This window comes from Haemorhous mexicanus, chromosome Z (genome assembly GCF_027477595.1).
Source record: "Haemorhous mexicanus isolate bHaeMex1 chromosome Z, bHaeMex1.pri, whole genome shotgun sequence".
NCBI classification, from domain to species: domain Eukaryota; kingdom Metazoa; phylum Chordata; class Aves; order Passeriformes; family Fringillidae; genus Haemorhous; species Haemorhous mexicanus.
Window position 1 is genome coordinate 22168800 of NC_082381.1, and position 16467 is coordinate 22185266.

Below are 16467 nucleotides of genomic sequence, written 5' to 3' on the forward strand. Positions count from 1 at the left end.
CTTGTGGATCATGGACTATGGACTGATTGCGAAACCCCTGTACGAAGCTCAGAGGACGCAGCCATTCACCTGGGGCAAGCCACAGAAAGAGGCCTTCCTAAAACTAAAAGAGGCACTGACGACTGCTCCAGCATTAGGGTTACCTAATCTGTCTAAAGATTTTCAGCTGTTTGTACATGAAAGGCTACGCCTAGCACTAGGAGTCCTGACCCAACGTCTAGGAAGTTAGAAAAGGCCAGTGGGCTACTTTTCCAAACAACTTGACAACATAGGTGTGGGGTGGCCTCCGTGTCTGCGGGCGGTCGCTGCCACCGTGATGCTGATACAAGAAGCCAGGAAGCTTACTATGGGAAGACACATAGATGTCTATGTGCCACACATGGTAACCACTGTCTTAGAACAGAAGGGGGGCCATTGGCTATCTCCAAGCAGGATGATAAAATTCCAGGTAGTCCTGACTGAGCAGGATGATGTCACATTAAAAACAACTAACCTTTTGAATCCAGGTCTGTTCCTAGGTACCACAACTGAAGAAAGCCCATTAGAACATGACTGTGTAGAGGTAATAGAGTACACCTATTCAGCAAGAGAAGACTTGAAAGACGTCCCACTAGAGCAGCCAGAGTGGGAGCTATTTACAGATGGGAGCAGCTTCGTGGAAAACGGAACCAGATACGCTGGATATGCGGTAACAACAGTCAGCACAGTAGTAGAAGCAAAGGCATTACCACCAAATACATCTGCCCAGAAGGCAGAACTGGTTGCTCTAACCAGAGCACTAGAATTAAGTGAAGGAAAAACTGGACTGACTCAAAATATGCCTTTGGGGTGGTGCATGTACACGGAGCACTGTAGAAAGAAAGGGGATTATTGTCTTCTCGAGGTACACACATTAAACACCAAGATGCAGTCCTGCAATTGATAAAAGCAGTACAAAAACCTGAGCAAGTGGCAATTATACACTGTAAAGCACACCAATCAGGAAACTCCAAAATCTGTGAAGGAAATCAAAAGGCAGACTGGGCAGCCCGACAAGTTGCTCGAGAGGTGCAAACAACAATGGCATTGATACCTTCAAAGCTCAATATATCCCAATTTAATCTGCCCCCAAAACCAAGATATTCAGTAGAAGATGAGAGACTGGCATGTTTACTAAATGCACAAAAGAACTCGGAAGGATGGTATTTAACTGCACAAGGACAAATAGTGGTACCCCCCTTGATAATGAGAGAAGTTCTACAAATTAAACATAACGAATGTCATTGGGGTGCAGAGGCACTGGTAAAATTGCTAAAGCAGAATTTAATTTAGGTACAGATGTTAACAATGGCAAAATCAGTCATGTCAAAATGTGATATCTGCTTGAAAAACAACCCAGTGGCTAGGCGACAGGCACAGCTAGGAAAAATTCAGATAAGAATAGAGCCAGGGGATTATTGGCAGGTAGATTTCATAGAATTGCCAAGAACTTGAAGATACAAATACCTGTTAGTAGGGGTTGACACATTTTCTAGACGGCCAGAAGCCCTTCCCTGTCGCACAAACCAAGCAAAAGAAACAGTTAAGTGGTTACTACAAGAAATTATTCCCAGGTTCAGGGTACCCCTAGGAGTATCATCAGATAGGGGGCCCCATTTCATAGTTACAGTAGTAAAAGAAGTAAGTAGATTGCTGGGGATAACTTGGGACCTCCACACACCGTAGAGACCCCAGTCAAGTAGACAAGTAGAGAAGATGAATCAGACACTAAAAAGGCAAATCAGTAAAATATGCCAAGAAGCCAAGCTGCAGTGTCCCCAGGCTTTGCCAATAGCACTGTTGAGGATTAGGATAAAACCTAGGAGCAGGATGTCAGTCAGTCCGTATGAGATATTGTATGGGAAACCATATGAATCTCCTGAGCCTAACCCTAATGTACACGTTACAGGAAAACAGGAAGTGTATAATTATGTTCTATCTCTTGGGAAAACTTTAGATTAACTCCGGAGCATCCTCGTGTGGAATAGACCAATAACTCTCAAGAACCCAGTTCATAACATACTTCCAGGAGACGAGGTGTACATTAAAAACTGGAACGAAGAACCGCTGAAAGAAAAGTGGAATGGACCCTATCAGGTACTGCTGATCACCTTTACAGCAGTGAAAGTAGCCAGTGTGGACCCCTGGATTCACTATACCCGAGTGAAGAAAGTCCATCCTGGATCACAGACTGTGTAAACTGTGGAACCGAGACTGCAGAGAAGATGTGTTTTACTTTGAGAATGTTATTAGTAATTGTGCTAATGTTATGGTCATTAACGTCTTTGAGATGTGAGATGCAAAAAGATCAACTAACCACTCTTCATTCTAGAATGAAGAGAGAGGCAGAAACACAAGTGATAAAAATTTCTAACGCAGTTCAGGCTGAGAATGTAATGATTAGATTAGTTAAAGATTTTGCCAAAATACAAAACACCAGTAGAATAACTGCCTGTCTGCCAATACCTAAGGCAGCAGGAGATCCAGTAAATTGGGGAATCATAACATCAAAACTACCTGAAATACAAAAGAACAAAACAATTGCATGCAAACAGGTACTTGAACCGAGACAGGTGGTCAAGGAAACTTGGGAGCAAGTAGGAACATAGATGAAACCTATGAGCCAGAAAGACTGTATTCTAAGTAATGGCATACTAAGAACCTCTATGGGACAGTCAAGAGGCACCACACAATGGCAATGCTATTTGCCACACTATAAAAAGATCATAGAAAATGTTACAGAAACTACTCTGGTATGGAAGTGTGAGGTCGAGGATCAGAAAGATCAGATAGAGCCTTAGGATAGTGCATAGTCTGTGAGTATACTTCAAAAATTCCAATATATGGCAAACACCCCTTAGTGTATTAAGCGGGAAGGTTCTGAGAGTGAAACAGATCCAGCAGTAACATACACTGCCACTAGCAGCAGAACGTGGGCAGACAAAGTAAGTTGGTGGGCATGCAATAAAATTTATGACTGCACTTCTGATAATGCAGAGATAAAACAGATACCACCCCTGGCAATAGCCCTACAGATTGGTTGTGCTTGCAGAGAGATCAAACATAAACAAGGCAAAATGAATTATAAAGTGATTATAGGATGTACCAGGAGTACAATTAAAAGTCCAGGACAATTTGTATGGGCAATAAGTGATGGTACCTGGACAACACATCTGCCTGTAGACGGGAAAGTAAAGGAAATTACTTTGGGCCTCCCAACCTTATGTCCAATTTGGAAAAAGTCCCCATTTAATGGAAAACATGAACTTCTGCAGATAAGAGCAAGACAAGGAGTTCTAGACAATGAAAATCCAGATGACACTTGGCAAGAACCCTCTAGTGGCGTGAAATTTGGGTGGGTCCTAGAGTCTTTGCTTGGTCCTATAGCAAACTATCAGAGTAGAGAGATGCTGTACAAACTTACAGGCCAAGTAGATAGACTAGCAAGAGTCACCTGGGAAGGGTTTAGAGAATTCAATGTACAATTACAAGGCATCACAAAAATGACTTTGCAAAATCAATTAGCCTTAGATTTGGTAATCCTGAAGGAGCACGGAGTATGTGGATTTTTAAAGGGACCAGTTGATCATTGCTGAGTTCACATCCCAAATGTGACTGCAGATGTAGAATATGACATCAATCAGTTGAAACAAATAGACCATGAAGCACAAGAAGAGCAAAAGGATTTGACTACAAGTTGGTTAAGAAAATCTTTAAAAGGGTGATGGTGGAATGTGAGTTCATGGATTAAATCTATCATTGAGAGTATGATAATCTTACTAATTGTATTCTTAGCAATTTGGTTAGTTTACAGCATCTTAAGGAGAGAGACACAGAAGAAAACGTCCTGGAACCAGAGAATAATAAAAGCACTGGCATGAGATCCATGCCCAATATCTTCTGGTTCTCCAGCCTGGGATTGCATCCACAACAACTTTTACATCAACCCTGGATTTGAAGAACATCAAGAAAATTTGAGAAGTAAAGGACTTTATCAAGTGAAAACATTCACACCTATAGTGAAGTGAAAATGCTTTCAAAGGGGGGATAATGATAGTGGGTCCCTGGAATAATGTTAAGCCAAGACTCTGAAATGTTAAGCTTTGCATTTCACCTGCGTAAGCAGTATGATAAAAAATATAATTTCTAGATGTGATGATTGTTTAGTAATTAAAAATAATTATTGTATAATCATATGAAGAACCATGAGAAACTGTATATTCCTCATCTAATGAGATTATGCTTTACTGAAATCTATATATACAATTGAACAATACAAGTTTAATAATTACATGAAAGTTATAGAACAGTAGAATATAAAAGCATATCCATCCTGAATTTCTGTCGGAGTCAGATTTGGGTTTGTACCGCTGACACCCAGAGCTCTTCAAAAAAAGCACCTGCATATAATTATTTCTCGTGATTGTGTGTTCCTGAACGCTAACAATCCCAGTACAAATGAGCTGCGGTCATTCCCTTCTCTCTCAAAATCTTGAGGCAGACCCAGGAGGCATCTTGAAAGTGGAAGAAAATACTGGGTGGGAGGGGGAAAAAAGTGCTCACAGCTGCTCTGCAAATCAGCACTGTTCACCTGTGGAATCCCACTCCATGGCTAAGCTTGCTTTCCTGGGGACCCAGCACAGACGTGTCCTCTGATAACAGACAGCTCAGTGCCTTGAACGGAGCTTTACCCTGGGCTCTTCACACTTGGAATGCTGAGGGTGGCATTTGAAAATCAATGCACTAGTTGAATGGCCCAGAACTACCTTGGAATTCTCTTGCTGAAACACTGCAGTTGTTGCCCAGAAGAGTTCCCTCCATTTGAAAGCATCTCATTTTCCCTGTTTCCAAGTCAGCTGACCTTCACCAGCCAATTGGAGGGCTTAGAGAAGGAAGCATGATATCTCAGTGTCTCAGAACACCTTGAGCAGAGCGCTTTGGTGCCCCAAAGGTTAAGGAGAGGGCACTGTTAGGAAGATGGGCCATTTCAGCCCTCCTTTGCTTTTCAATACCAAGTGGTTGCCAGCAAGGGGGGACAAGCAGGGCCTGGCCCCTCCTCCTGCCCCGCTGTGAGCTGCGGCTGGCCCTGAGGGACAGCAGGGCACACAGGAATACCATCTGTGCCAGGCAGGAGGGGTGCTGTGGGGCAGCTGTCAGGGGGTCTGTGGGGCAGGGGCAGGGACCCTCTGTGAAGGGGGAGAGCCTTGGGCGCTCACAAGCAAAGCCATCAACGGGACAGCGCGCCCGGTGCGCACGGCTTCCAAGGCACCGGGCAGCTTAGGCACAGCGTGACGCGGGAGGGAACCTTCCAGGCCTCTGTAGCCTTTCGAGATTCTATTGCCAGTCCTGCTGAAACCAAGGGCTGGAACAGAGAATCTTTTGCTTACTTCCCCATCCTCACCATCTCCATCATTCTGTTCTCCAGGTGACCAGTTCAGGCTGACAGCTCACAGCACATCTGCTGAAACCCAGCTTCTCTTTTGGTAGCTTCATTCTTCTTATGACCATCAATTCCTTTCTCCTTCCAGGAGAGTTCTGAGCTTCCCCACATCAGCAATACTCTTCTTTTATCCAAGCAGCGCATCATGAAGGAAGCTTTCTATGCTTCATAGTCCTAACTAAATAAAGCCTTGCCAAGAAAACCTCACAACATTACATTTCTTATCTATGGCTAAGCTCCTCTTAAAACTCAGGGCATGGCTGAAGCTCTCCCTAAAGGGGATGATCCATCCCCTTTTTCCCTCCTTGTTCTGGAGTTCAGCGGGCTCCCAGGATGAAGGAAGCGAGAGAATCTTGTTTCCATGTTTCAGAAGGCAGATTTATTCTTGTATGATCTATCTTCTATAAAAATGATATATTAGCAGTATTGTAAATGAATAGAAGCAAGGATTTCATCAGAAGGCTTGCAAGGAAAGGGAAAGAATGGAATGAAAATAGAATCTTGTGACTGAGCAGACAGCCTGAGACAGCTGGACTGCCATTGACTGTGATTAACTAGAAACAACCTCATGAGACCAATCAAAGATGCCACCTGTTGCATTCCACAGCAGCAGATCGTTATTGCTTACATTTTCTTCCTGAGACCTCTCAGCCTCTCAGGAGAAAAATCCTGGCAAAGGGATTTTTCAGAAAATGTCATGGCCACACCTCCTCTCAGCTGGCGGGGCACAAGGGCCTCCTCAGGCGCAGGCACCTCCTCTCCGCTCTTCCTGCACTTGCTTTCCCCAGTTCAGGCAAGCAAAGCTGCTTGGCTCAGGACGTTCTTTGGGCTTCTGAAAGGGCCTGGCCACTTAGCTAGAGCAAGGCAAGGAAGGGAGTCTTACAACACTCGGCATTCTTGAGAGTTTTATTGTCATTCCGGCTGAAACAAAGTATCCCCTCGCTACTTCTGCCTCTGCAGCATTCGGTCCTGCAGGTGGCCTGCTCAGGTTGAGAGCTTGCAGCGCCTGCAGGGTCCAGTTCTGCTGCAGCCCAGCTTTTCCTCTCACAGCTTAATTTTATAATGACAATTCTTTCATTTCTACTTCAAAGATACTTCAGAGCTTGTCTAAATTAACAATATTCTCCTCTAAGCTAATCAATCCTTGATTGTCTAAGCTATCTACCTTCTATAGTCCTACAAAGTCGCTCCCTATGTGTCCTAAATTTTTGAAAATTTTACCTAAAATGAAAAATTTTATTTTTGAAAAAAATCCAACAGAGCTTTCAATGAAACCTAACTTACACCTAAACTAACCTAAGCTAAGCTAAACTATCACCTAAACTAGCAAATTACAAAAGCCTTTGATTTCCTATCTACAGCCCAGCTCCTCTTAAAACTCAGGGCATGGCTGAAACTCTGCTTGATGATGACACATCCCCTTCTCCCTCCTCTCCGCTGGCGGTGCACAAGGGCCTCCTCAGGCGCAGGCGTCTCCTCTCCAGTCTTCCTGCACTTGCTTGGCTGAGGTGATCAGAGCAGCCAGGCTGGAGGCAGGATGGCCTGAGGTCACAAAGGGATGCTGCCCAGAGGAAAAAGAAAACAAAGAAAGGAAGCCTTACTTTCCAGGATCACATCCTCACGGGCTCAAGCAGGACTCCTTGGCTACCAGAAAGACACACCAAGAGCAAGCATCGAGGGCAGCATGTGCTCCTGCGCCTTCCTGTCCTGGCACCCGTCTCAGCCCCGTGGCCCACATTCCTCCTCATCCCTTCATGCAGGCGTCCTCAGCTGACAGGGCTTTTTGGCCCTTTGCTTCTTCTTACCTGCAGGAGTTCCTGGGCAGACCAGCGCCTGTCCTCGTCTGCCTGCAGGCAGCAGCGGAGAAAGTCGCGCAGGAGAGCCGAGTGGTGCTTGGGGTTCTGCAGTTTTGGGGGCCCATTCCTTTCTATCAGTTCAAAAACCTACAGCACACGGATGCAAGAGGACACTGGAGCTGCTCCTTTGCTAGCCGCATCAGCTCTCTCCACACAGAGCCCTCTTTCTAAGCTGCACCTTACCCTGAGACGGGCTTCCCGCTGGTAAGGAGCTTCCCCTTCCACCATTTCCAGCCCCATGATCCCCAGGGACCAGATGTCCACTTTGGGGCCGTAGGCTTCTCCTCTCACCACCTCCGGTGCCATCCAGCTGGGAGTGCCCACGCGGGAGCTGCGCTTGCTGCGCTCAGGGCTGAGCTGAGCGCAGAGGCCAAAGTCAGCTGAGGAGAACAACAAAGCCTGTCAAAGCCAGCTACCACTGGCCAAGCAGCCAAAAGGATTGCCCACTCCAAGCCTGGCAAGGAGATGCTGAATCTAGCTGAAAAAGCAGCTGAGCACTCCTTGCACGGGGCTGGAGCCAGGGAAAGAAGGCATCGGCCACTTCAAAAACACCCCGGCCATTCACGCGCTGGCCAAGCGGCGCTCCTGGCCGAGTGGCACTCACCAAAAGGCAGCCCCAGAGCACAGGCTGCAAATGCCGCACACAAGCAGGGATACCCACCCAACTTGACGGATCCATCCATGCCCACAAGAACGTTGCCGCTTTTGATGTCTCTGTGGATGACTTGGCGGCAATGAAGGAAATGCAGTCCTTGAAGGCACTGAGAGAGAAAAAGGAGGGAGGGAAAGTTAACGTGCAGGATCTGATTTCATACCACCAGAAAGGAAAGAGCTCGACGGGATGGACTGCTTTCTCATGGGAATGGGGAGCCAGGGTGCAGCATCATGGTGCTTCTCCTCTGTCTTGTGACAGCAGCAGCAGCAAAAGAAAGCTGAGAGCAAGAAATCTCTGCTGTCCTTAACCTCCAGCTAACAAGCAGCGTCCTGGGCAGGCCCGGGGAAGCACAAGTGGGATGCCTCACCTCCCGACAGACAGCGCCTATCTGTCCTTCCTCCAGGTACACTGCCCGGAGCACATCAAACAAGGTGCCGCCGTCCATGAACTCCATGGCCAGCCAAAGCTCTGCATCCACCAGGTAGCTGGAAGAAGAAAACCACGGCATGGACAGAGAGCAATGGCCACTGCTCAGTCACCCGAGGGCCTGAGCCAGGCTTTTGCCACTGCTCTCCAAGCTACGTGTGCCGCAAGAGATTCTTGAACAGCAGGTCAACCTCCTCCCACCCTCTGGAGACGAGCAGAGAAATCATCATCACCAGCTCCGTTCTCTGCCACTGACCAAAGGGCATTGTCTCTTCTGGCTTGCACTAGCTCATTGCCATGACAGTATGCCAACCTGTCAAAGTAGGAGACGATATTGCGATGCCTGTTGTCCCTCATGGCCAGGATTTCAATGGCAGCCAGCTCCTCGGACATCTCCTCCCCAAGCGACATGATCTTGATGGCCACCTAAGATGACATGGGCGACGGTTACCTTGAGAAGACGCAGCCTGCTCCAGATCACAAACGCAGACGTGGAGCGAGTGCTTGTGCGATGGGGCAGCCAGCTGTGCCAAAGTGCCTGGTTACTAGACTGCAGAGCTCAGCAGAAGCACCAAAGCCCATCCCAAGTGCATTCTGCACCCTGAGCCTAGACGGTACTTCAGCGGAACAGCCTCTGCTGCAGATGTGGAGCGGCCACCCAAAGCTGCAGGCAGAGCTCACAGCAGCGGGCAAAGCGCTCCAGAGCTGCAAAATGCCATGGGGCTCTTGGCACTTTACCTGTTTTCTTCTGCTGGTGTCAAGGGCTTTATAAACAGCTCCAAACCCCCTAGAAAGAAAACAGCAGCAGAAAAAGCCCTTTAGCCCTGGCACGGAAAGCAAGCCTAGGCCGGAGATCTGCCCTGGCTGCCTGGACGCCTTAGAAAATGCCATCTGCGGCCTCTCTTTTTCAGCACATCACTCCGTGAGCCCTCTGCCAATGCAGGGCAGGGTGTCCGAGGGAACACTAAGGTCCAGCATGAAGACCAAGGGCCGCTGCAAATCTCCAAGGCACGCGCCCAGTTTGGTCACTTCCAAACCTAAGGGGAACTCTCTTCTTGCGTGGGTGTGCATGCATGTGTGTGTAAAGAAATTGAGAACAATTCTGGCCAGAACACTGTCTTGGAGAATCTGACATTTCTTGGATGGCAAGGTGCTCTTTCAGGCCATAAAGCTGCAATGGCAGGGGGTGCTCCAGCTCCTGCTCCTCAGTGCTGCAATCAACTTGTCTTTGATGAGGACTTTGGATTGCTCTGACTGAGCAGTGCTGGCAGGCGACAGGAGGTAAAGCCAGAGTCTGACCATGACTAGAGCTTGCCTGACTTCACACTTGATATTGCACCAGCCAAAGTCCTGGCCCGCGGTTTTGTGAAATGAGCTGACGTCACACACTTACCCTCGTCCGAGTTCTTCAAAGGCCGTGTATTTGCTCATTGGCTGGCCCACACTCACAATGCTCCCTGAAAGACAAAAGCAGGGCAGGGCGCTCACTTGCACGCAGAGACGCCGCTCCCCAGACCATCCCAAACGCAGGGCCACTGCCAGCAGCTCTGGGACCCTTGGCTTCCAGCTGCTGAGACCAGCAAGTGGGAGGGCCATCTTCTCCACCTTCCATCAGGTGGCCTTTCCTAGGAGGACTTCATTTCATTGAAGTACAGCTTGATAAGCCAAAATGATGAGCCCTTAAGAGCGGGGCCCTAAGAGGTAAGCAAGGGCCTTTGCAGCCTCTGCAGTCACACCCCCCATCACTGCCAGGGCCACCTGGAAGCACAAAGTCTCTGAGCCGCACGAGGAGTAAGAACGAGAGCCAGAAAACAGCTGGGGCCAGAGAGCTCCCTGGGGCCTACACACTTGCTAGGTGCCAGCCTTCTGCTCCAGCAGAAACAATCTCTGCTTTTCTCTTTGGCACAGAAGGCAGCCCAGGCAGAGCCAAGCCAGGCCCAGCCGCCCTCACAGGCAACAGGAGCTCCCTGAGCGCTCCCGCGCTGCCTCCAAGCACAACAACAGGTTCTGCAGAGGGGCTGAAGGGCCTCTGAGACCGGGGAGAACTTCTGGCACGACCCGCACCGAGACACGCACACAGCGCACGGCTCTGGCAGACGACAAATACACCGGACGTACTCAGTGTCTTCGGGCCCTGCTCCTCTCTCGTCTCGGGCTGCTGGGCTGCGCCGCTGGATGAAGTGCCAGCAGCGGGGGGCGAGCTGGCTGCTGCAGGCCATGCTGCTCCGGCGACACCAGGCTGAATTGCAGAGCGGGTGTTGAGCTGGGACAAGAAAGGATTGCCCGTCAGAAGGGCGGCTGGCCCAGAGGCCCCGCGGAACGCAGGGCACAAGCTAGGCCTTCGGAAGATTCCGTCAGCCATTGGGCCCTTTCCCGTGTTCCCTTCTCCAAGGCAATGGGAAAAGCACAAAGGCTATTTTGATCCAGCCCCTCATGGCCACCTCCATGCTCCATTTTTCAGCTTTTCTGACAGAGACTGGCAACAAGGTAGAGATGGGGATGTGAAGATCCGGAAAGAGACCAGAGCATGGCCCCTGAGCCTTGCTGCTTTCCTCCTCCTGTGTTTTCCCGGGCAATGAAACCACCCCGGAGTTGGCATGCATCTGTCTGCTCAGAAACCCGGAGCATGTCCCTTCTCTGATCTCTTTCATGGATTTCCCCTCTCTATGTCAGGCTTTAGGGAGCGGCCCTTCGAAGCCGCCTTCCAGCCCTGGCCAGACCCACCCACCCTTTACAATGCAGTGCTGACAAGGAATCTCCTCTCCAAACTCCGCTCTGACCGCGTGGAAGCCCAGCGCAGCCTACATTGTGCGTGCAGCTAATTAGTCCGTGGAGAGGACAGGTGCCCTCCAGGGGCCGCTGGCTCCCAAATACCCCGCAAGGCTGTCAGCTGCGGCTTTGGGCCGCTCTGCCCGCTGACCACGGGCAGCCTGCACTGACAATGGGCACAAGGAGCTGACTTCTGCCCTGGGAAGAATGGAATGCTGCCTCTTCTCTGATGCCTCTCTTCTCTCTCTTCTCTTCTCTTCTCTGATGCCAAGAGACATTCTCAGGCCCTCTCGGCATCTCAGCAAAGTGATGCTTGAAGGTCAAAGCTCAGAAGCCGTTGGCCAGGCCTCCCTGGCTTGCCTGAAGCAGCACTACGTCGCGGCAGGCACGCAGCTCCCAGCATCTTCAGCCGCCAGCAACGAGGCCTGCTCCATCCAAGCCTTGAAGCTTGGCCCTGCACCAAAGGCAGTGCCAAGCTCAGCTGCCACTTACTGGCTCTGCACGTTCAGGCTGTGGAGGGACAACAGCTGGAGGCTTGATGTTCCTTTGCTCCTCTTCAGCCTCTTCCTCAGTAACAGAGGGAGCCAGAGGAGCCGCTGACAGACACAAGTGAGAGAGACAGGCAAGAGCCAGTCCCTGAGGAGCTGCTTTCTGCTGAGCTGGGAAAGGGAAGGGCAAACCATACACTTTGATGCAAGTGGGACTCTGAGTCATGAAAAGCCCAGGAAGATGGCTGAATCAGGTGCTACTCCATCTTGCTGTGCATTTGAACTTCCCTGCTGCCTAGAAGCAGCAAGACACCTTGGAGCTGGCCCACTTGCCTTTCATCTCTTGAAAGGCTTTTTCCTTGGAAAATCAGCAAACAGCCAGTGCTCCCTTTGCTACTGCTGATGCCAGCAGGCACTTGGCCTTTCTTTCAGCCTCCCACGCTGGCACTCCACTGCGCTCTCCTGCCAAAGGCCAAGCTGGCAGAATTGCCACACAATTCTCACACGCCGGCAAGGTCCCAGCTTCCTTTGCCACTCACCAAAGGACAGGCTCGTCTCCATCCGCGTGTCAGGTGACCTGCAGCCAGCGAGGGAAAAGGAACCAGAGGCCCTTAGAAAAGTGCCTGTGCCTGCGACTGCCACAGCACCAGTCAGTCCCAACAGAGAGCATTTGCCTTTCCCATCATGCCTCCAGGAGAACAGCTCTTTCCCACAGCAAGCAAGAGGAAAACAAGGACGCTCGGGTAGGCTCTGTCTGCATTTGGGCCTCTCTTGCCAGGAGAGAAATAGAAACACAGCCATGGAAATGCCCCTTGTCCCTGAACAGTCTCAGCTTCCCTTGTGCCCAGCAGCTCAAGCAGCATTTTCCTCCTCTCTTTCCTGCATTTTACCTCGAGATTCTTTTCAATGGCATGCACTAATTCCCATCAATTGGCAGAAGAGGATAGCCCAGGAAAGTTTCCACAAAGGGCCCCCTTTGCTCTGGCAGCTCTCTGCTGAAGCAGCCCAGAAACTGCTCCCGGCTTCAGCAGCAAAGCCGAACTGCATTGCAGTTTGTGCTGCATGGCCAAGGGAATCACAAGCCTGGCACACCAGAAAAGGGTCGAGTAACACAGCCAAGGCCTCTAAGAGGCAGAATTTGGGGCACACACTGCTTTCCTTCACTCCCGGAGGGAACCGCAGAGTTGGTAGAAGTGCTTCTGAGGATCTCTTCTCAGAGTCTGCAATTTGCAGCTTGTCTTGCTTGAAGCAGCAAGCCGAGGAAATGACAGACTCCACAGCCACGCACTCTCCCGGCGAGGGAGGGCAACCGCTGCAGGTTACGCTGCAAATCCTCCGTGCCTGCCGCCCAGTACAGATAGCCCCTTTCCAGCTGCTGCTGCTGGCAGGAGCTTGACCAAAGGGGTGGCATCTTCATGGCCATTTTGTTCCTAAATCAGCGGGGTCACTACTGCGGCATTAAGAGCAGAGCCAAGCAAAGGGCAGGTGATGCCAGCCCCAGGATGAACCTTTACTTACGAGTCAGCTGGGTCACGTAGTAGGCAGAATAGGCAAGAGAAAAGACAGTGCAAACCGCGGCACAGACTTGCCCGATCATTTTGGCAGCGCTGTGCGGGTTTGCACGCTGAATGCCACCCAAGGGAAAAGCAAGGCTCCTCTCGGGGTGCAGGCCGTCTGCTGAGAACTCCTTGATCACAAGGATCCTCCTGCAGGGAGCGAACGCAAGAGCTGCTCTGGACAAGCAGGCCTTGTGCACACCGGGACAACGCTGTGCTGACGGCACTGTGACGTGGCACCGCTCCCTTGACCTCACAATGGCAGCTGCCCTGCCTTTGTTGTGCCCAGCCAGCCAACCCCTCTGCAGAGCTGATGCGAAAGAAAGGCCTGGCAAGTTCTCCTCAGTCCTAAAGCAGCAGAAAATGACCTCACGCTCCATAAGGCATTGCTCACGGCATCCCAGGGGAGGCCAGAACAATGAGCCAGCCCTCCTAGCATCCAAGGAACCCAAGCAAACATGACTTTGGTTCCCAAAGCTTTGACTAAAAGCAAGTGTGCTTCTTCTAGGTGGCATCTTAGTTGCTTCTGAAAAGCCTCCCTTCTTCAATGACAAAAGAAGGGGGCAAAAGAAGCCAAGAGAATAAACGTCCAGGAGCATTGTAGGCTGCAGTGGCTTCTTGAGCACGTGGGTGCATGCTGACCTCCGCTCTGACTCGCTTTGGAGGCCGGCCTCCCTTTGCGGCAGGGAGACGCTGGCTTAGCTCTTGACGCAAAGCTCCTCTCGTCCTGCTTGCTGTTTCTCTGGCAACTGAAAGTCTCAGAACATCCGGAAGAGCTGTGCCGTGCTTCGTGCCACACCTGTGTTGTGTTGGAGCTCTGGCAGCAGCCTGCGGCTCACTGCTCTGCAATGGCCTGCAGATGTCGAGCCCTAAGGAGGCCCCTTTGGAACAGTCCAAAGCCGCAGGGTGACGGATGTTTGCCCAAGCTCCGTGCTCGCTGTGAGATTCCTTGCCGAGATTTGGGCAGCCACATCCCAGTACAAATGAGCTGCGGTCATTCCCTTCTCTCTCAAAATCTTGAGGCAGACCCAGGAGGCATCTTGAAAGTGGAAGAAAATACTGGGTGGGAGGGGGAAAAAAGTGCTCACAGCTGCTCTGCAAATCAGCTCTGTTCACCCGTGGAATCCCACTCCATGGCTAAGCTTGCTTTCCTGGGGACCCAGCACAGACGTGTCCTCTGATAACAGACAGCTCAGTGCCTTGAACGGAGCTTTACCCTGGGCTCTTCACACTTGGAATGCTGAGGGTGGCATTTGAAAATCAATGCACTAGTTGAATGGCCCAGAACTACCTTGGAATTCTCTTGCTGAAACACTGCAGTTGTTGCCCAGAAGAGTTCCCTCCATTTGAAAGCGTCTCATTTTCCCTGTTTCCAAGTCAGCTGACCTTCCCCAGCCAATTGGAGGGCTTAGAGAAGGAAGCATGATGTCTCAGTGTCTCAGAGCGCCTTGAGCAGAGCGCTTTGGTGCCCCAAAGGTTAAGGAGAGGGCACTGTTAGGAAGATGGGCCATTTCAGCCCTCCTTTGCTTTTCAATACCAAGTGGTTGCCAGCAAGGGGGGACAAGCAGGGCCTGGCCCCTCCTCCTGCCCCGCTGTGAGCTGCGGCTGGCCCTGAGGGACAGCAGGGCACACGGGAATACCATCTGTGCCAGGCAGGAGGGGTGCTGTGGGGCAGCTGTCAGGGGGTCTGTGGGGCAGGGGTAGGGACCCTCTGTGAAGGGGGAGAGCCTTGGGCGCTCACAAGCAAAGCCATCAAAGCTGGGACAGCACGCCCGGAGCGCACGGCTTCCAAGGCACTGGGCAGCTTAGGCACAGCGTGACACGGGAGGGAACCTTCCAGGCCTCTGTAGCCTTTCGAGTTTCTATTGCCAGTCCTGCTGAAACCAAGGGCTGGTACAGAGAATCTTTTGCTTACTTCCCCAGCCTCACCATCTCCATCATTCTGTCCTCCAGGTGACCAGTTCAGGCTGGCAGCTCACAGCACATCTGCTGAAACCCAGCTTCTCTTTTGGTAGCTTCATTCTTCTTATGACCATCCATTCCTTTCTCCTTCCAGGAGAGTTCTGAGCTTCCCCACATCAGCAATACTCTTCTTTTATCCAAGCAGCGCATCATGAAGGAAGCTTTCTATGCTCCATAATCCTAACTAAATAAAGCCTTGCCAAGAAAACCTCACAACATTACATTTCTTATCTATGGCTAAGCTCCTCTTAAAACTCAGGGCATGGCTGAAGCTCTCCCTAAAGGGGATGATCCATCCCCTTTTTCCCTCCTTGTGCTGGTGTTCAGCGGGCTCCCAGGATGATGGAAGAGAGAGAATCTTGACTCCATGTTTCAGAATGCTGATTTATTCTTTTATGATACATCTTCTATAAAAAATATATAGTAAAAATATACTAAAGGAATAGAAGCAAGGATTTCATCAGAAGCCTTGCAAGTGTTATAAATCATCAAGTCTGCAGCCAAATTTTAAAAATATTTTTAAAATTTATTACATCTACAACCAAAAAATAAAATATTAATAAACCACCACAGCCAAGACAGTTTCAACCCCGGACTTTGATGCTGGGTGAACTTAGGTCGAGCCAAGGTAGTGTCAGCGTCTCCCCAGAGTGTCACACCAACTGCTCCAGGTAGCCAGCTTATATACAGTTTATTCTACCTGGAGCAGAAATGACCTAAGATTTCTGTACGTTCCTACATATGTATAATGGGAACTAAACAGATGCAGTCCTGTACAAAAGTCAGTCCAAAGGCTTGGATGGCTGTCTGGGCTCCTTGAAATGGTCTTCCTTTCAGCTGTAGCCAAGATGTTGCCTGTTTTTCGATGTAATCTCTCCCAGGTGTTGTTCGGTGAATGTTCTGTACATTGTTTGGAAATGGTCGCTGATAACCCAGGAAAGACTCATTCACTCATTAATGGTCATGATTTTATCTGGCTGAGTCTTGGAAACCTTTTGGAAATGAAAAGCCCTGCTTCTGGCCATGGGGGTCAGATGCATGGTTGGATCTTTATAATTTTTATACAATCTCCAAAGCATGTATTATCTACAACATATACTACAATCCCTCTCCATTTATTTTACCCATTTCATTCATGCTTCTACATTATTTATTTTTTATTTCTACCCACCACCATTGAGGGTTCCTCACAAGTGGAGTACCCCTTACACTATTCGGTATTCATCTTGTGGGATGACTGATATACTATACTACTTCTTTCTTGTTTGGATTGTCTTTCAAACCTTGCAAATGCTTC

General features: G+C 49.8%; 1 protein-coding gene across 1 annotated transcript; it reads right to left on the reverse strand.

Moving 5' to 3' along the window:
- Window positions 1–6917: 6917 nt before the first annotated feature.
- Window positions 6918–13249, reverse strand: LOC132322459 (serine/threonine-protein kinase PAK 3-like). Its single transcript, XM_059836947.1, has 12 exons — window positions 13171–13249; window positions 12188–12229; window positions 11657–11808; window positions 10514–10658; window positions 9789–9852; window positions 9134–9182; window positions 8709–8821; window positions 8337–8454; window positions 7976–8075; window positions 7498–7694; window positions 7264–7401; window positions 6918–7019 (listed from the first exon to the last, which is right to left on the reverse strand). The coding sequence occupies exons 1-12, from the start codon at window positions 13247–13249 to the stop codon at window positions 6918–6920; spliced, it is 1299 nt and encodes a 432-aa protein (XP_059692930.1).
- Between the last annotated feature and the right edge of the window lie 3218 nt (window positions 13250–16467).